This window comes from Chlamydotis macqueenii, chromosome 14 (genome assembly GCF_036417535.1).
Source record: "Chlamydotis macqueenii isolate bChlMac1 chromosome 14, bChlMac1.mat, whole genome shotgun sequence".
In the NCBI taxonomy this organism is placed as follows: Eukaryota; Metazoa; Chordata; class Aves; order Otidiformes; family Otididae; genus Chlamydotis; species Chlamydotis macqueenii.
In genome coordinates this window covers 1,612,535-1,632,885 of record NC_141569.1, presented here as the reverse complement: position 1 = coordinate 1,632,885, position 20,351 = coordinate 1,612,535, and the positions used below count along the sequence as shown (strand labels likewise).

At 50.4% G+C, this 20,351-nt stretch overlaps 1 protein-coding gene and 1 long non-coding RNA gene across 8 annotated transcripts in view; both read left to right on the top strand.

Annotated features, from left to right (window-relative positions):
• Window positions 1-1,003: 1,003 nt before the first annotated feature.
• LOC147598918 (uncharacterized) lies at window positions 1,004-7,775 on the top strand. Its single transcript, XR_015260119.1, has 3 exons — window positions 1,004-1,075; window positions 1,550-1,841; window positions 7,581-7,775. It is a non-coding gene; the product is annotated as an uncharacterized LOC147598918 (long non-coding RNA).
• Window positions 7,776-10,712: 2,937 nt separating this feature from the next.
• The window catches only part of FBXW11 (F-box and WD repeat domain containing 11), a 70,922-nt gene continuing 61,283 nt past the window's right edge, over window positions 10,713-20,351 (top strand). For 5 of the 7 annotated variants that reach the window (XM_086758654.1, XM_086758655.1, XM_086758652.1 and 2 more), the window contains exons 1-2: window positions 10,713-10,823; window positions 19,287-19,366. Coding sequence is in view for 2 of the 7 variants with exons in the window: in XM_086758653.1 (XP_086614779.1) it covers window positions 10,779-10,823 (45 nt within the window). In the remaining 5 variants the exon portion in view is untranslated. The remainder of the gene's footprint in view (window positions 10,824-19,286; window positions 19,367-20,351) is intronic. The other 2 variants (XM_086758653.1, XM_086758650.1) reach the window with 2 other exon arrangements.

Genomic DNA, 20,351 nt, shown 5'->3' with positions numbered 1-20,351 from the left:
TCTAACCCTTCAGAAAGCAGTTCCTGTCGCAGGCTTGCTTTTCTCCCTGTCATGGGGGTCAGTGTTAGCACTGGGATTGTCTCCTGTTTGACAGCGCTGATTTACAGTCGTCTTTTCTCACAGCAAATAGTGCAGAGCATCAGGTGGGTTCTTCCTGGCCCATAAAGAGGAGCAGCACCCTGTAGTGCTGACCTGGGAGACCTGACGGCTTCAGCCCTCGGCACTGCTGCCATGTGGAGTTAGGAAGGGAGTCTGGGGCCGAGTTTGGGTGCTTTCAGACACCAGTGATCAGAGGATGCAGGTCTGTACAGGAAAGCTGGGCAGGATGGCTGGCGTGCCTGCTGTACTGCGGGCTGTTAAATAGTTATTTCCCCAGAAGCTGGAGTGAAGAGAATAAATCAAGTGTTGTTTCCAGTGTGCTGTGTGGAGCTGCTTCTGTGCATCTCGGAGAGGTTTGAAGCTTGTCCCGAGAGTCTCATCCCTGTGCCGTTTCACACCTGAAAACGGAAGCAGCGTGCCGCTTGAGTGGTTGGACCGGGTGATCAGCTTCTGCTTGCTGCCTGAATGCATTTTTTTTCCTGTGCCAAAGGGCTTCAGCTCTTCTAAATCCTTCAGCTGCGTGTGCCTTACACCCTCAGCAATACCCGCTGAATTTTTATTTCACGTATAGTAAGTCCATGCTGCTCTTCCTGCATTCCCTGGTTCCGTTTTAAGTTGGCACCGCATGCTCAGATACTCTGATAACGATCTTTTTAAATGCTACTTTTTGCATAGCTGTAATTAAAGACAGAATTTGCCCTTTATAACTTGTTATTTTGGGAGCTGGAGCCCGGCCTGCGCTGTTGTTGCTAGCAGGCTACAAATGCCATTGTCCTGGGAAGCCGAGAGCAGCCGGTGGCGCTGAAAGGCAGCTCTGGAATTTCACTCGGCTATTTTTAGTCAGTGGTGGAAAACTGCACTTCCAACACTTTTGAGTCTTTGTCAGTGCTTAAATAAATCAAAGGGCAAATCCTGACTTCTCGAGCGGGATGAGGAGGTGACCTTAAGCTGCTGCGGAGGCTGAGCTGGTGAAAAGGCGGAGTGCGGGCAGGGGGGCAGAGCCCCAGCTTTGTGCCGCCGGACGCTGCCTTGCTGGGAAGGGGCCGCGAGGGTGGTAGGATGTGGCTGCGCGGCCCCAGCCACCGCTTTGTGCAGGTGCTGTGCTGGGGTGGCTCCTGGCTCCTTGCTCTTCTCCCTGTGCCCCTTTCAGGGTTGCCCCCACCCATTTCCCTCTGCCTCCCCGGATCTCCTGCTTTGCACTGCTGTAGCTGCGTTGCTCCGTGGCGTGCCGCACCTGCAGGTCTGCTCTCCGCAGAGCTGTGGTGGTGGACGCGCTGGACGTGGCAGCTCTCCGAAAGCCGGGACCTGGAGGCTCCTGAGGGATGCTGCGTGTCCGGGTGCCCAACTATCGAGCTGTCATGTGTTGAACTATTCCGTTCAGCCCCAACCACCTCTGCAGCTGTAAGGCAAAACCAGCTTTTAACCCACGGTTTCTTCTTTTTAATGCCAGGGCAGGAGTTTTGTGAGAAGCTGCTTGGCCACCAGGTTTCCACGCTGGCACAAAAAGAACCTCATTCTCTGGCAACGGGATCCTTCCAGCCGAGTTTCCGTGTCTCGGTGTTCCCTGCTGCGTGCTTCAGGAGTCCCAGGCAGCTGCTTTGCCGCTTTCTTCCCCTGTGCCCTGACTTCGGGACTTGGTTCGAAGGGGGAGACCTTCGACTGGGCTTGGCTGTGGCTCCCAGTAGCCTCCAGTTACCCAGAGGTGCCCTGCACGTTGCCCAGGCTCTGACAGCCCCGTGAAGGTAAGACGGTGCTGAGCCACCGCTCCCAGAAGGACATGTGCAGTGACCCTGGCCGCGCGCGGGCTGTGCAGCTGCCAGAAAATCCCGGCCAGCTCCAGGACACCCTGAAGTGTACCCCGGGGGAGGACTGACCCTGCCCATGCTGCTGGGCGCCGCAGAGCTGAGCACCCCGGTTCCCCCGCGCCCCTCAGCCCACCCTGCGAGATGTCCCAGCCGACGAAGCCTCAAGCCCTGCACAGGGTTGCTGGTTTCCATCTTGATAGCGGTTTCCGTTGTGCCGCGCTGTTCACACGGGCACTGACCCCACTCCAGGCTGCTCCTCTGGGGTTCTCTGCCCCTTTTTGGGATTTGCCTGGGTTTGGAGTCAGGGGGCTGCTCTGAGCATCCAAACATGGGGTCCTGTGCCGCACTGGGAAGGAGCTGAGCCCCCGCAGCACCACAAGAAGCTTGCCCTGTCCCTGGGCACGGCGCTGTGCAGCCCCCGGGAAGCAGGCTGCAGGCAGAGGGGCTCTACAAAACCCCTCGGCTTCTCTCTAGCTGACTTCTTGGGAGCTGCTTTCGGCACAGGTTGTTGTAATTTAGTAGAAAAGTTCCTGGATGCTCCTGTGTTGCTGCTCACGCTACTTGAACCCTCTCGGAATGCTCAGGACGTGTCAGATAGCCGCCGCTCCCCAGTTAAACTCACCAGAGGTGTTCAAGCATCTGAGTTGGTACAAGGAATTGTGCTTGCCACGCGTGCGATGTCGTGCCCGTGCCTCTTGCATGAGTGCTTCTCCCCGCATGAAAGATCTGAAAGATAAAAGTGTGAAAAATCTATTTTCCTAGCTAGGAAAATGGAAAATCTAGAAGAAACAAGCAGCAGAAGAGAAGAGGGAGGGATGGCTGGTCTCATCTGAGCACTGCTGTAGCTGGCTGCCGTCCTTCAGGAACACCGGGTGACTTTGGTCACAGACCTGCCCAGTGCGGTGGGGGACAGTGGCCGTAGGGTCCCCAGCTGCGCGGCTGCAGGGCTGCCAGCCGTGTTCTCGCTGCTGGTGCTCAGCTGAGCTGGAAGTGCCTCCCTCCTGCATCCTCTTGTTTTTTTTCCTGCTGATACGGTGCCTCCGTCCAGAGGCCTGGAAACATCCATGGTTATGTTAGGGAAAAAAAAAAAGCATTTTACTGAACAAATGTCATCCTACAGGTCACAAACTAAACGCTGCCTTCGGGGAGCGACGCTCCCCAGCGCTGTTGGAGGCTTCGGTGCCTTTCCCAGGACTGTTTGGCCAGCACAGCCCCAAACCCACGTACACCAGTGCCATCCAGCCATTCCCCCGCCAGACACGCTTCTGGGTACCAGCACCTCCCGTGAGCTTTTAAATGCCGCTTCAGAAATTTGGAGCCCCTGCAAACCGGCTGCCCCGTTGCTCTGCAGGACGTCGGCTTCCCGGCGGCTTTAGTGGACGCTGACAGCTTGAAGCCACTTGGGTCAGAAAACTAGAAGGGAAAAGTTTACTTAGAGATTGTCTCTGTTTAAAGAAAGGGGTTTGTGTCTGTTTAAATAGCGGTTTGCAACGTTTGCCTAGTGCTTAGCTTGCACAGAGGTGTTTTGGAGTGATCCGCAGGAGCCCACCGTGGGGGCTGGCGATGGGGACGGGCAGAGGAACCATCTTGTGTTCCTGGAGCCAGTTTGCATTAAGAAAAGAAAAAAAAAAAACCCAACTCCATTTCTACGCTGCCCGCACGGACAGCCTAAGGAAGCTCCCGCTGACTCGCCGCCTGCGGAACGCGGCAGGTGACCAGCCCGAAAGACCATTTCCGTGCTTTGCATACGAGATGAAGCGCGGGGACTTTCCGCGCGGAACACAAGCGTCAGAGGTGTAGCGAGCGGCTGCCGTAAGCTGCAGTCAGTGGCGTCTGGGAGCCAAGAACATATTTCTGGAGGGCGGGGAGGGAAGGGAGGGTGCTGCCACCATCATTCCCCGTTTCGTCACGCATCAGGGTGCCCTGCCTCTTCCTTGCTGCTCTGCCTTTCCACTTAACCCGCTTATTTTATTACACTGGGATGGGTTTCGGTCGCATCCATGGTTGAGCGAATCTTAAACACCTCCCTCCTGTGTCCTCTGTGCATCCCGGCTGTGACCGAGGTCTGCGCAGCTTTCCCGAGCGCGTTTAGGGATGGCAAAGCCGGGGAGGAGCGGGGATTGTCTTTCTGTAGACCCACTTCTGCGTTTCTGGAGATGAGCCTTGCTGTGCTTCAGCCTGGTTGGGTTTAATTTTGGGGGCGTAAGGAGGGCACCGAGGGGGAATGTCCCGCATGTGGCTTTGGTGCGAGGCGCACTGGGAGCTGCCCCAGCAGCAGCTTAGAGCAGCGTCTCAGGGCCCCTCGCTGTTTTGCCGTGGTTAGGTGGATGTGCCCGAAGGGCGCTGCATTGCGCAGCCAGGTTGTTCGCAGCTTTAATGTCATCTCCCAACCAATTATTGGCTTCATGAGCTTGTCTTACAGTTGGCAGGACACCAGCTGCCCAAATGTCACCTCCTCCTGCGCGGGATGGCGAGCCAGCACCGGGCACTGCCACGGGCAGGAGCTGCTGTCCTGCTCCCACAGTCAGAATCTTGGCCTAGGTAAGCTGTCTGCTTCCAGGGAGTCCGTTGGCAACTCTTCCGTCTTGCCGACGGGTCTGTCAGTTTAATTAACTGCTGAGGACTGAGCTTAGCAGCACAATCACCGACCCCACTCTGGAGGGCAGCAACACCCAATTGCACAAACCTAACGCAGGGAGCACAGCGAGGCGCTGCACGCCTGACGGGCCGGTCGCTCCGCTGAGGAGAATCCATTGCACTGTCGGGGAACGCGGTCGGGTTTGAGCCGAGCCGAAGCAAGCCAAGGCCAGGAGAAGGCCTCAGGCTTTGTGGTCGGCTGATAGTGACAGCACCGCCGTATTTAACGTGCGACAGGGCTGCACCGGCACCGCCGAGCTGAGCAGCGCCGTTTGGGTCCCAAGCCAAGCCCTAAAGAAGGTTTGGTTCTGTTTAGGAATCGTGTGGTGCCAGCAAAACGGACGGTGATGTGCCAGGAGGGATGGAGAAACCTTTGTTTTGTCCCACCCGAAAATACAGGTGAGAGCCCTAGGGAGGCTGCAGAGCGAGGCTGGCCCTGAAGTTAGCGCGGGGATTTTGGTGCTGGTCTTTGTTCTCTCCATCCGGCACAGGGTGAAAATACGTTTTAATTCCTTATGTGTCCAAAACAAAGTGAAATGGTTCAAAAACGCCAATTAAAGAGGTGCCTTGGCACGCGATAGTCCCGGGGCTGGGCAGTTCTGGTGAACCAGCCAGTTTCAAATACAGTTTATTAAAGTTTGGGGCTGTTCTCTTAATAATCCAAAGCTGACACTCTCTAAATTATTCCCAGTTTGCAAATATCCTTCTGAATTGTATGAACTGACCCTTTTTTTGGTGTGTGTATGTGTAGCTTTCATGTGACAGGAAATTTTATCCCATATTCAAGACCAGGTTTCCGTACATCCGTACACCTTTACCGAATGAACAAAGCCACCGGGAAGTCAAACTGGGCTGCTGTGCTGGGAGCTCTGTGCTCCCTGGGGGTGTGGGGTGCCCTATCACCCTGCTCCCATGCAAGGAGCAGCCCCAGCCTCCCGTGACAGCCCCGCGGGTTTTGCTGCTCGCGTCCCGCGCGGTCCCACGGCAGGCGGCACCTCCTCCTTCACCCAAGGATGTGGGGGCTTTGCGCTACTATTTTATTTTCCTTTCCTTCTTCACAAACAGTGATATTTCCAGTCCCCTCGCTCCTAACCTCAGTGTTTTAGGAGCTGTAGCCGAGCTGGATGAGGACCGGCTGCTTCTGACTGCGTGGCAGCAGTGTTACTGGGCAGGAGCGGGAATCCTTCTGCATCTGCTCAGGATTTTTTTCCAGATCTTTAAAAAAATCATCACACCTGGAGTCACCACATTTTGGCTACAAAATATTTCTTTGAAGGAAGAACGTTTTCATACTTCCAGTGCAGTCATCCCTGCCCTAACAAGAACGTTTGTCTTGTACTCCCACCAGCTGTAATTCAGTAATTATTCTTCCGGCAGGAGCGTTTGAAATGTGTCTGCCCTTGCTTTTCCTGCACTGTAACTCATTACTGGCCATTGAGTAACCCCTGACCCCTGTCCAAACAGCCAAATAAACAATCCTAAGATCCTCAGAGGAGGGTTTTAGTGAGTACGGTACGTTAGCCTGGGGATTTCGGGAAGGCATCTGAAGTTTGGGAAATGGATACCCACGGAGGTGCTGGAGGATTTGAGCAGTTAGCTCCGGCTGGTCCATACCAAATCCCAGAGGTTATGTCGTTCTGCCACTGCCTGTCTTTTATTTTTTATTTATTAATTTTTTTTAAAATTTTTTTTTACCTGTCTGTAGCCTTGCTGGATCCGTGGTGGGACTAGGGGCAGTGTCCTTGCCTGTGGGTACAGAGGAGCCTGTCTGGGAGGCACCATGACCGGTCGCTTTCATCCTCGTCCCGTGAGTGTTCAACATCAAGGGGGATCCGTGAAATATGGGACAAGCAGGCAGGATGATTGCCATCTGACTGGGCTATTTGAGGCGTAAAAAATTGCAGAAAATGGAAACAGGCTTAGTAAGAAATCACTTGATGATACAGAAAAGATTTGGGGAGAAAAAAAAATGGAATTGCGTTCTCACTGGGAAATATTTCCATACTGTGTCAGTCCTGCTGTCCTGCCCCGGGCGCTGTGTGGTGCCGGTCCACGGCAGCGTGAGCCGCAGACAGAGCTGCCGGCATGGGAGGAGAGGTTGAAGGAGATTAGGGAGCAAATCCTTCCGTGGGGCCGGGCAGGCTCAGGCGCCGGGGGCACGCCTGCCTGCCGCACTCCCTCCACGCCGCCCGCCCGGCCCCGACACCGTTTGTCCCCTCCGTGTGTCTCTGCTGAAAGAGGAATTCGGTACGTCACGTGGCGAACGTATGGAAAATGTGGACTTAAAACAATCGCCATATTTCGATAAAGGTGCCACCAAGGGGTGATGGATTGAGGCTGCATCCCAGCATACGAGCTTTCCAGGGTTTTTTAAACACACAATTACTTCTGCTTTGATGAGGTGAGGACAACATCAACCTCAATTAATTCTTGCCCTGTTGCACAACCTGGAGGTGTCTCTGGTTCATTGGCGCCGGGGCTTTCCCGCTTCTACTTCCCCTTCGTCCTCATCCTCGCTGGAAAACTGGCAGAGCGAGTCCTCTTAGGCTGAAACTGCCCCGCCACCCTTCTTCCCCCGGAGCAAGGTCATCGTTAGCGCTTAACGAGCAGCTTTGTCCCCGCTTTGCTGATGTGCAGATGTGTGACACAGATCTGTCAGCACATGGCCATACGTGCAGACGTAGGCGTCCTGTTCACCCCAGTTCAGAGCACACGCCCCGAGAGGTGCTCCTCGAACGACCGCGGCCCTGCGTTCACATCCGCGTGGGAATACAGTGCTTGGCTTCACCAGAATTCTGTATGCCAGAATAAACTATTTTTTTTCATCCATCTTATTAGACCCTGGCTGGGGCACGTCGCTCAGTCCTGACAAGCTCTTGAGTCACAAGTTGCTCAGAAACAATCTGACTTTAATTTACAGATGTAACGATCAATATCCTCTGCTCTTGCTTGGTGTTCTGCACTAAAGGCAAAATATTTGATTTTTCTGCAATGCTTTCCTTCATTATTTTCAATATTCCTCTCTTTCTTTCACGCCAGAGAAATTGTTCTTTCCGGGTGGTTAAAAGCAGATTACAGGAACTCAAGTTCCCTCTGACGGCTCGCGCCACCGTTTCAAAGACGCACGCCTGCTTCTGTAGCGTTCGTCGTTGCGATGCATTAACCATTCAGACTGCCAGAATGACACCATGGATTTACTCTTTCTTCAAATAAATTGAGGATTTTTTGCCTTTTTTTTCTTATTTTTTTCTATTTTATGTTTTTTTTTTTCTCTTTTTCCTATGTCCTGGGCAATCCTTTCCATAGTCAGACAACTCGCCTGACCGTACAGCTCTGCATTGGAAAGCGCCGCGTAAAACAGTCCTGTGCTGCTCAGCAAATCTCTTCCCTGCGTATATTTAGACTGAGACATGCTGATTTTTTTTTTTTTACTTCGCTGTCACAAACAAATATCTGCTGCCGCGTTAGATCTCCCGAGGAAAGGGCTGATTACAGGGAGAGCGAAAGCAAGCTGGATTTTGTCCCGCCTTGTTCTCGGCGACACAGTGAGCTCGCCGAGGTCGGCGGCGTTACACAACGCGGAGGATGGGGTATAGTTTGACCTGCGAGTCCTCTGTGCTAGGTCATGATGTGAAGGTGGAAAGAATTCAGCTCAGCTGCCAGCCCGGGTGCCCAGGTTTGACAGAAAAAGCCCTTGGATGTTTTTTTTTTGGTGTTTTTTTTTTTGGAAATGGAGTGTGTCTGGGTAAGGCTCAGTGGGCAATTGCACAGCCTAAGCTGTCGGCACCAGGGTGCGAAGTTTGGGCTTTGCAGTCCCAGTCAGAGGAACGTTGGGGCGATGGTATGTTTGGTATTCACCTCGTCCAGAAGATGACACACGGGGCAGCTTTTGGGGACGTCAAAGTTTCACCCCCAGGCTCTGAGCAGCAGCAGTTGTTTGATGGGGAGGGAGACCTGCTGCTCTCAGTTCACCTTTTTAAATGCTGTGAAGAGTTTAGACCACATTAGAAGTATTATTTTAAGCATTTTAGCATGAATAAAATACATTTCTGCGGACATAACTGTCCTGTAAAGCAGGTGTGCTGTCAATAAGGAAGGACTTTGCACCGTTTCCATTTGTCATACTCCATTTCTTAACCATTTGGCAGAGATTTAAACAGGTAACGGAAAAAAGCGCTCAGCACGAAGCTACCGCGTCCATTTTCACCGCGAGGAGCGTCGCCAGCGCTGTGCTGTTACACCAGACTGCTGTTTATGACACTTCTGCTTCCAATTTCCAATGCCTACCACGTGCCTTTGTTTGGTCCCTGCTGTGTCACCGGAGCGTGGCCTGCGTGCCCTCGGTCACCCAAGGCACCTGCGCGCTCAGCGTCGCCGATGCTGTAATCCCGCCTGACGCTCGCTCCAGCCGGCCGGATCCGAAGCCGGACCGCCTCTGCGCCGGCGGTCGTGGAGGACGGCAGCGAGCGACGGTCTGCCAGCGGCTGAGCAGCAAAGCAAGAGTTAGGTACCGCGCGGAAAAGGAGAGACACGACCGCCTGGCCAAGCGGTGCCGGAAAGGTAAGTCCCGAGGCACAGGACTGGACAGGATGGGCCTTATGAAATAAAACTGTTTGTTAAATAAACAGTACGGCGCGCAGAATCAGCACGCGATTTGGCGTCTTGTAGTGCTTCCCTCGTTAAGTACAGCTGGCAGAAGCTGGTGTTTTTCATGGGTTCCATTTTCATTTCTTACCGCTACTTACGGAAAAAACCCTGCACCACGCAGTTTGATAATTCTAAAAACCCATAATGCTAACAAGTTCCTGTCCATTCACTGGATTATGAGGAAAAAGGGGAACCTAAACTCCTGTTCGTGCTTTGTTTTGTTAAACAAATGAGGTGCCGTTCTCCACCCCCGGGTCCCTACAGACTGATTTAGAGCCCCGTGGAGAGGCCGAGTCCCAGGCGGCGACGCCTCCTCCTGTCACGCTGCGGGCTGTGCAGGAGCGCAGGCTGGGAGGGTTCCTATTCCCAAGGTACCGGCACGGCTGCAGCTCCTCTTGGGTGTCCCTCGTTTGGGACGAGGCCGGTCGGAGGTGCTGTAACAGCCTGCAGCAATTAGCCACAAGACCAACCGCAGCATCATTCGTTATGCAAACGCTGCTCCTCATACACCCTCGTATAAAGGTTACTGCGACGCTGACAACAGCTTGCCGGGGTAGTGCCTGACTTTTTCACTTGTTCTGCGCTCGTCCTCCTTCCTCTACAAGAGTTTCTATTTTTCAAGCACGAGAACGTAGTTCTCAGGTGCGGCACACGGACCGGGACCACCTTCCTCTCTGGGCAAGCCAAAAAGATTTCAGAGATGCTTCCCGGCGCGAGCTGATGGCGGGACTCTCCTAGGGCCCGGCTGCCAGGTTTCGCTCCCCCTTGGTTGGTCTTGGTACAAAAGCGGGAAAATGAAATGAAACAGACCTCTGGTTCAATACCACGATATTAAAACTGATGGGGATAAAGTTTATTGAGAAGAGGGTAAAGCCGTCTATTGAGATTTGTTAAGCAACTCAGGATAGCGGCAGGCAGGAGGAGCGGACGATGTGGTGGGGCAGCAGGAGCACAAGGCAAGGGGACGGCGGGGTCTCAAAGGCGTTTTCCAGTGGGAAAAGGCTTTTTCCAGCACCCCGTTTTCGCTTCCACAAACTGGAACCGTAAGCCCTTCTGTTCCACTCCGAGTGGGCTCTGCTGGCTTCTCTCCTGCGTGGAACAGAGGGTTACTGATCCTCCTCGGCCTGCGGTTATGGGGGGAGCCGACCCTCGGCTCTCTCCGCTCCTCCCGCCACCCTGCCCGGGGGCCGAGGCGCTCTGAGGCAGACGGGGCGGCTCCTGGGAGCCGCTGGGCCCCGCGGCGTTGCTATTCCGGCCGCCGAGGCCCCGCGGGCCCCGGTAAGGCCTCGGCCAGGCCTGTGGCGGCCCGGCTCCCAGCACCCCCCGCGCCGGGACCGCCGGGAGCCGTCCGCAGCCAATAGCGGCGCGGAGCCGCGGGGGCCGCCGGGAGTTGTGGTCGGGGACGGGCGGCGCCTCTCTGCTCTTCCGGGCGCCGCGACGTCGCGGAGGACGCAGCGTGCGTGCGTCGGCGCCTGCGCGCGCGCGGCTGGCGGTGGGGGGGGCGGGCGGGCGAGCGGCGGCGGCGGGGCCTGGCGGGCGCGGGGAGGCGGCGGGGGCGGGCGGGGCGCCGCGGCGGAGCTGCCCGCCGCTATGGAGCCCGACTCGGTGATCGAGGACAAGACCATCGAGCTGATGGTGAGTGGCCCCCGCCTCCCGCGCAGCCCCCGGCTTCCCTCCCCGCCCCCCCTCCCCCCGCCGCCGCCGCGCCCGGGCCTGCGGGGGTCCGCCGCCGCCGCCCCGCCGCGAAGGTGACTCCGGCGAGGCCGCTCTCGGCCCCCGGCCCGGGCCCGCCCGGCCGGCGGCGCCCCCGGCCCGCCCCGTTCCTCCCGGCGCCCCGCGGGGGGCCCGCTCCGCTCCCCTCCTCCCCCGCGGCCGGTCCGCAGGCCGGGGCGCGCCGAGCGCTTTAATTTCATTGAAAAGAAATAAATTTTCTAAAAAAAAAATATATATATATATTTAATAACCGCCCCCCTCTAGAAGGCAGAGCCGGTCCGGGAGGCGCGGAACATCGCGCGGGGGATGCGGCCACGCTGCGAAAAAAAAAAAAAAAAACAAAAAAAAAACCGAAACCGAAATGGCCCGGAGCGCGGGGGCGGCGCGGGGGCTCGGGCTGCCGCCGCCCCCCGAGCTGCAGCCCCCTCTGCTTTCCGGCCGAGCCCCCCCGAGCTCCCCGGGCCGCCCCGCTGTCCCTTGCGAGAGGCCGGCGGGCCCGGGGAGGGGGCGAGGGCGTTCGGGGGACCGGATTTAAACTCCCGGCGTGGGGATCCGGGGCCGCTCGGGTCGGTGCTGGGGGCAGCCCCCGTCTCCCCCGAGCAGCACCGGTGCCGGAGCTCCGGTCCAGCAAACGCGGGATTATCTAACTAGCCCTAATTGGTGTGTTTGTTATACCCCCTAATTAACGCTTACGCCGCTGAATTCGGGTTAGTGGCCAGATGGAAGCAATAGAAAGAGAAGGTTGGTTTTAGTTTTGTTTTTTTTTTTTTTTTTTTTCAGAGTAAGCAAATCTTAGATTTCTGTAGCCAAATATTTGGAGGCCCTAATTTTACAGCCTTGAGGGATGAATAAAATTGAGTTAGGAGCTGAGAGAGAATAGTAATCATTAAACATCTTCTAATTGATTTGTCATAAGTGTAATTTGCTTTCACATACAAAATTTTGTGCAGTACTGCAGAGCTGAGTGGTGGAATGCGAAAATTGGCTTCTAAGGCACGCTGAAGGTGAGCTGGGTTCAGCGGAGACGTTAAATGGGTTGTTTAGGCAGTACAGTTCCTGCTGAACTACTTGGTCTGGGAAATAGGAACTTTCTTTGGGTGTTGTCTCCTCTCGAGAAGCAGAAATGGGGAGAAAAAAAAAAAAGAGAGAAACACAAAAAAACTTTGTGATTCTGTCAGTATTTGTTTCTGATCGCCGAGGCCAGTAGCTTAGAAGCTGTTCTCCGCGAGCCTCCCTTCCCGACGCCTATCGATTCGGTGATCTTGCACTTAACCGCGGGTGACATCAGAACTGTTTGCGCGTTAGTGGGCGGCAGCATCGCGGACCCGGGCGGGGGGCGGCTGGCCGGGTGTCCGTGACAGGACCGGTCTCCTACAGAAAAGAGATGACTGCAAAATTTCCCAGGTGGAAAGCGGGTTCTGGTGGCTTTTCTCCTGCGTGGAACAGAGGGGTACTGATCCTCCTCGGCCTTGGGTTGTTTGGGGTGCTGAAATAGCATTCTGAGGCTGGAAGGTGTGTTTGCCTTGCTCAGCTTTCTTGCTTGTCTTTCTGTAAGCACTCTCCTGGTTTAGAAGTCTCTTCTCTTTGGGGCCAAACTGTCAGCAGGCAGGAGCAAAGGTAACTTTTGCTGTTAGTTGTTGTAGCCTCTGCTTACAGTTGGACCTGGGAAATGTGTTAGATACAAATATCAATGGGGTTATTAGGATTTTTATTACGTGGTAGGAGGTTTAAGAAACACATTTTCTCTCTTTCACAAGAAATTAACGACTATTAAGAATTTAATAAGACAAACAACTAATTCTCTAGTTTCCGGTAGAAAATGGTACTTTGTAACATGTAGTTGGCGGTTGAATTTAATTTCAACCTTAGTGAAGGCTTGCATAGAAAGACGTGTTTGAGTGTAAACATTTCACTAAAATCGCCGAAAGTCGTTCCTAAACGAAGACATGGCTTGGAGGTTTTGCCTTCCTGTCTGTTGTAGAAGACGAGATTCCCTGGAAGATGCATTGAAATACACACAGCAGAAGCAGAAGCCGTATTGCCAGAGTTTTCAGTGCGTGATTTCAGTATTATATGCAAACTTTGGTATCTGTTGTTAGTGCTGCCGGCAGACGTCCCTAAACTGGGGATGTTCTTAGCGAGCCAGGCTTAGCGGGATGCTTTTCTTTTGAAGAATGTTACTGTTCACTAAAAGCAGGATGTTTTACGCCTTTCTTTGATGCAGGAGATTGGTTTTGGTGCCCTGTTGGTACGCGATGGCTTCCCTCCAATGCCAAGGATGAATCTGTAGTAAATAAAGGAGCGAATGTATGATGGCAAGGTTCTGAGGAGCAAATACAACAAAATTCTGAGGGGCTGATAAACAAGAGATAATGTGTCAACATGTTAACTGCGTGGAAGTTTCAGAACACAGTGTTCTAGCCCTCAACTGTGCCTTCACTGGATAGATAATTTGCATTTATTTAAAGAAAAATCAGTCACGGAAATAATACTGTTCTATTTTTAAAGCTGAAATTAAGAGAAATACGTTAAGGTTTCAGAGTGACAACTTTCATTTGCCGCGTGGAGTTCTAGTGAGTGTTCTGAAGTCACTGTGTTTTTTAGGACAGCTTAAGACTTCGCATGTCATGTTCTAGTTTGGCACGTCATGTCATCTAGCCATTGTAACGGCGATGAGCAATTGATTTAGCGATGACATTTCACGGCTTTCATTTGCAGATGGTATCTACCTCCACAGGCAAGACACCCTCAAGAGGCCGCAAACTTTAACTTGTGTTGGCTGCGGGAGGTCCCGGTGTAGGCTAACAGCGTATCTGACGGGGCTGGTTTTAGTTTAGATCCCTTTGTACTGGCGCTGTCTCAGTTAAATGCTTTGTGTGAGTGGGCAAACTATGAGAAAATGAGTAGTGAGGAAGTAATCCGGAACAGATGGAGGGCTAGCCAAATGTGATTGAAAGGGCTCTTTCTTCCCCTGGTTTTGATTTTCTCTGTGAAATTAGATAACTGTAACCTTTGTGCTCTTTTAAAGAATCAGTTTTTCCCTTCTTAAGGTGAAGTGCCATCAACAACACTTTGTGAAATAGAGTTTTTTGCCTACAGATTCAGAGTTTTGTATAAAATCTGTGTTGTTCAGTTGCATCAAACTCATTGTATGTGTTTGTCTTCAATACCTGCTAAAAGCCTTGTGTTTTTCATTTTCTCAGAAAGCTTCACTGAACCATGCTTCTGTTTTACCAGCAGACTTTCAAAGTAGGGGGTAATTAGCTTCTTAGTTTGCATTAAAGTGGTTGTAAAAGAATACGTAAGTATGGGAAATAACATTTTTTTTTTTAAATACAAGTTAAAGTTATGCGTTTGTAGGGAGAACTGTGTACAGCATAAGATGTGGATAGTATAAAAAAAAAAAAATGCTCCCAGGCTCTTGTACCCATCAGGCACCTATGGGACGTGGTTACTGAAGCAGGAAGCCAACTGTGTGTAAATTCTCTCACTGACTGAGCTTATTATCTGTCTTCCCACTGCGTCCTTGATGCGCACGCTGTTCTCCAAACACAGATCCCCCTGCTGCAGAGCTGGCAGTTTAAATTCAATATAACACTGCTCCACGGCAGTAGCATGAAATGGTTATGGAAAGACCGTGCCTAGGAATAAAGCTGACAAGCGCTTGTTTAAATTGAGTTATCATTTGTATCTTGAAGTTATATATATGGAAAATATTCTTCCTAATATCCTGCCTTTACTGTCTAGAATGTCTCTCTCTCTTTCTCTCTCATAAAAGTGCCCAGTGTTTAAGTGCCTCTGTAAATAATAAATGAAGAACCAAAATTGAATATCTTGCCAAAAGTCTTTTGGTTTCTCCTGGCAGAACTTTGATGTGAGCTGAAGGACTTCAAATTCGAAAGGTTACAATCTCAGAGTAAAGTACTTCACGCAGGCCTGCCTTGCCAGCAGCAACCTCTGTAGGTCGTGCCAGCGGTACCTGAAGTTCCTTGGGTTACTGCAACGGGAGATGGCTGTACCCCCAAGCTATTTAAAGCTTTACAGTGCAAAATAAGTCTTAGCATTCTGTTTGGAAACCACAATACAGCTGCTGTATATATCTCGGTAGGGCTGTAATGTTCTGGCTTTTTTCTTCCCTATCTCAATCGTTGCAAGCCAAGCAGGCAGTTACATTTTTGTGATTTTTTTTTTTTTTTTTTTTTTTTTTTTCCATGCATTCTTAGAGAGATCCTTCAAAGAGTTTACTTTTGTTGCAACAGAAATACAGATGGACTAGGCAGCAATCATCTCTGCATCTGAAACAAAGGAGGTACTGTTCTCGCTGAAATGTGACTGGGTCTCAATCGAAGGCTGGGAGTAGATGGAGAGTTAGTAAGATGTTTGTAAACCCATGTGTGAGCTAGCTGTGCTTTCTTCAGTAGAATAACCATCTGTTTGCTTTGCAGTTACCTTTTTTTAATCTTCAGGAGCTAAATTAGCAGAGTTGAGAGCTGCGTGTCAGACATTTAAGCCTGCAGTTGATGGCGTGCTGGACAGTTTAATAGATGGAGAAAAAGGAAGTGGTTAGAGCCGGTATCTAAAGAGGTGGCGGTTAGGTGCCTTTTCGGAGGGCACAGATGAGCCTTTGGAGAGGGGCTGTAAGATCTGTGCTGCTGCACAGGCTGCCAGAGTGACAGTCACATTTCGGAGAGTGCCTGTCAGAGGAAGGATGCAAATACGAAGAGAATAGATTGCTGTGACTTTGGCAGCAGTGCAGAAAATGGGAAGGAAGAGCTTAAGAAAATGAATTAGACCAAGGCAGCTGAATTCAGAGCCAGCAGAGTGGTGATGAAATGGGGGAATGGACAAAGAAGCGTGGAAAGCTGTATCTTTTGGGAAGGATTAGATGGAACAGTGGAGTGAGTGGGGAACTGGGGTGGCCAAGGGAAGACGCAGGAGATGCAAAAGAGAGGTTACAAAGAAAAAAGTTATCTGAATTTTGTGATTGTTGTGGCAGCAGCCATCAGTTTATACAGGTGAAGGAAAGATGCAGATGCTCCATTTGTAGGGAAAATTATGAAACTAAATTGCTTTTAGTTCTTTACAGAAAAAAGTTACAGTTTCTTGTGGAGACGTAAGCGCTGGTGTTTCACCAAAAGCTTTTAAAATCTCGTTTGAGATTCGGAGTCTTTTTTTCCCCCTCACAATGCAATTAAATCTTCTGAAATTACTAAATTTTTTTGACCTTTGCGACAATGCTGAGCGAGTAACATGTAGCAGAGAAAGTTCCCTTGCTGCCTGAACCACGTGTGTGGCTTCCTGTGTGTGAGCACCGCTGGGTAGTTTTCAGGGCAGTGAGTTGCCTGTGAGCTCAGGCTTGGGACCGGGAGGTCCTGAATTGTGCTCGTAAATCCGGTATCCAGGTGTCACTGTGGAATGAGATCACATCCCTGCAGGCACGCTGGTATGCGCGCCAGCTACCCCCTCTGAAGTGCTGTTGGGTCGCTCCTTTAAAAAGTTGTAAAGCACATGTATGCTGTTTCTGCCTTTCAGACTGTGCTGACTGTGTCCCTTAGAGTTGTTTAACGTGGCTAAAAATTTGGGTCAACCATAAGCACTGCAGCAAAACAAACTGTCTCGTTACAAGCTGTACCCTCAGAGAGACTTGGGAACGTTCTTTGAAGGATGGACGTACCTTTTCATTTCATGTGTGTTTTCCAAAACACCTTCGCTACGTGTACGGTCAGCTCAATGTATGTCTTTTGATGCGTTACACTTTATTGCTGTGGAGTTTAGAGGTCACTGTTGCTTTGGCGTTTTCAGTTTCATCTTCCTGTGCTGCTTCGAGTGCTTGTGCAGCAGCGTGCAAAGCGAGATTGCTGATGGGTTTAAAATGAAATGGATGTTGCCGCAACCGTGCCAACGCGAGAAGAATGATGTGTGGGAGAGAATAAGAGACCATGGTTATAAGAGGGCTGCTCGGTGACAAGTAATCTTTTGTTGCAAGGGAGAAAATAAATTGAAGGGAAATGAGAATGTTTACTGAGTTGTTTAATGCTTATTAATAACAATACTTATGTTCCAGCTTTTTTCTCTGGCGATGTCTTCTTTATACTAATGCCGCTGTTTATGTTGTTATATAATCTGATTTCTCAGTTTGATTTTCATGGTGTTGCTAGTACTTCATTATTCATAGCAAATCCACTTTTTCTGGAAAATCCCTTCCTTCCCCACTTTATTGGTGTGTTTATGAGCTCAGTGCTGTGACATCTGACAGCCCACTCTATTTTCCTGTACTACTTCCACACATTTCCCGATATGAGTAGTGCAGGACCGAGACCAGATAATGCAAAAATAATGCAATATTGTTTTGTATTTTGACAACAAAAAAAGTGCTGAATCTTTTTGGAAACTTAACTTGCTTCTCACGCAGGCTGAATTAACAATGGGAGCATTTGAAGGCATGTTGTTTCTTCATTGCTTTTTAATCCAGGTCCCCTCAGGACTTGCATCCCTGTACTTCAACCCTGGGAAATTAACATTTTTATTGGTGATCAAAGAGTAGTTCAGCTTCCTGGGCCTATTTTTTTTACGAATACAGACAGAAATTTATTAGGTATAGGTAGCTACCTGCTTGCTAGGAGTCAGGACTGATGTGCTTTCGGGGTAAACTGGTAAAAAAGCTTTTTGGGTCAACTTCTAGCTGTGGCAATGCTACAGGTCTTTGTTTTGTTCATTGACTTAGAGGAGAAACACAGCTAGATATTCAGTGCTGCGAGTTGTGGGGCTGCGTTCCGAGTTTCATACTGCTGAGGAGTTCTTGAATATGGAGTTTGGGCACAAAAGAAGTTGTGACAGCCTGCACTGTTTGCCTTTTTGCGAGGCATATGTTTGTATTTCAGGATGACTTGCATGATGGCACCGTGTTCAAACCTTCTATCCTTTTCAATCAAGCCAGTTTAAAGATTTCGGACCAAAATACATACAGCTCTTTGAAAATCTCTACTCTGAATCCGTTTGCAAAACTGAAGTTACAGGTACAGCTTGTATTTGATAGAGGATCTTATAGGCAGTTCTCTGTGGGCAGCGAAGGACTAGCCAGGGAAACTTGATATTCAGGTTGTCTCCATCACGCCAGTACTTCTTGAGACAAAAATCAGACCTGTGCTGTACCGCTTGCAAATACTTTTAAGGAATGCCTTCATGGTGAAGTGCCTCTCCTTCCAACACCCTGCTGGCTCTGTTGTGACTTAGCAAATCAGTACATTTATGTAAGTTTGATAGTTGGCTTCTCACTGAGCTATACTGTACGCTTGAAATTCTGAGTCATACGTCTTGACATCTTATCACTTTACTTGGCAGCCTTAAAAAATCGTAGATTGGACGTGGTATCAGGTTTACAGTGCTGCTTTGTCCTTGAAATGTCGCCCTATAATTGACTATTGCTTTACCAGCAGTAGAAAAGCAGAACATTGGCCCACGATGAGGATGCTCCTTTCTTTGGGTAGCTCTGGGCAGTCAGCGACATTGCCTGCCCTCATCGAGACAGCTTCTTGGCACAGCTGTGAGCAGTGACAGTATCTCCCACCCTGCTCCAAGCTGCTGGTGCTTTGGGACGTGAGGCACAGTTGTGGAGGCTGAAGAATGCTTGGTTCAGCTCCCCGAAGGTGTTGGAGAGCAGAGAAAAGGGTGAGAGACAGCAGTGATACGTTTTTCTGTGGATCTTGCAGCCTTATGTTCTAAAAAACACTGCTGTTGCTTCTGGCTGCTGTTAGGGAAAATTTTGTAGGCTGTACCTGCAAACTCCGTCATCTCTTAGGTGTCATTGTTAAAGCTGCTTTTAGTCACTTGTACTCTGAGTGTGCTCCTGAAAGTACTGGATGAAGGCCTTTTATCATCTTGCTCAGTAAGAGGTGACTTTTTCTTGTCTCGGGAGTAGCATGCCTTGGCTTATTCTCTTCTAGTTCTAGATCGTCTTCCAGAGACACAGACTAGGAGAACTGTATTGGGCTGTTTTGAAAAGCTGTGTTTTACTGTTCTGGCACTTAATGGAGCAGGCCTGTTGAGGCGTAAGCCAGCAGTTGAAGCTTTAGCATTTGCTTCGTTATCTGCGTTGTGGTTTCTTCTCATCTTCCTTCATCTTTGCAAAATGAGCAGTAGCCCCAAAACACTTGTTGTGCATTGGATGATTCAGGGCAGGGGAAAGAGCAATTTCTTGTCTGTAAATCCGTTTCTTTGTCTTAGATCCACCAATCCGATGACCCCACTAATATAGTCGTTACCGGACTGCTAAGTGCCTAGGCTGCCTGGTCTCTCTAACAGCATTAGGAGCACGTAATTGGGATTTCATTCAAGAAAGAAGTAGGTACACCAAGCTGAAGATGATTGGCTGCTCTCTTTTAACAGACAAGTCTGAGAAGGAAAACCCATTCGAATCCCCTTTCATTCTGGATTGGTGGATCTGAAGCCCAGAAACAAAGTTTCAGGTAAGAAGTCACCCTGTACTATATCTTGCTGCTTCTGCTTAGATGAGTTTGTCTGCACATTCAGTACCTTGCTTTAACTGCTTCATGTCCCCGGAGTGTTAGAAGAGACCAAGTTAGCTGCCGAGCTTAGAGTAGGAAAGGGCATATTCAGTAAGTACATGTGCACTTTATTGAGAAATCACAGATCTACTCTGAAGAACGAACCTCGCAGCATACAGTAAACTTCCCTTCTTTGGAGCTGGAAAGCAGTATCTACACGTTCGGGGCACTAAGCAAAAGGTTTACAAATCCTGCTTCTGAACAGAGAAAGCAGCCTTACCAATGACTTCACTGAACTTCTCAGCTGAATTTAGGAAAGTAGTAGCTATCTGCTCTGATTTCTAGCCATGTTCTCTGATGAGTTCGTCAGAAATTTAGAGAACTTGTCTAGCTGTTTGTAGTACAAATTCCAGTAGCTCTATCCTGTTGAAGTTCCATTTGAAATTCTGTTGCGGGCAGCACTTGCAGTCAGCCTTTTAAGTCCTTCCTGAGATTTCGACATAAAGTTCTGTTCCTCGTTGTTTTCAAAGCGTAGCTGAGCCAGTTGTAAGGCATGGTTTTCAAGAGGAGCATTAAAGTTTATAGCAGGTTTATTTCAGCGTAGGGGAGCCTGGTTGTATTTTGAATCACGTTCATCTGAGGTTTTGAGATGACTGTGAGAGGCTCCAACATGCCATCGCAAAGACGAGTTTGGAAGGTATTTGTGTGAGTTAGGAAGGACAGCCGGTTCCCTGGCTGATAGGAAAATAACTTAGGCGAGTTAAATGTCTGGTGTGAATGAGCGACCTGCATCTCTCCTCTCTCCTAATGCCCAGCTTGATTGTAAGTTAGTGCTTTAATGAACTCGGCAACTTATTCCTAAAGTTAGTACGAAGCAGTATGCCTCAATTCTTTTTGGTATTAATAGCAATAACACTAAGCCGCTTGAGTGTTCTCTTTTGTAGAC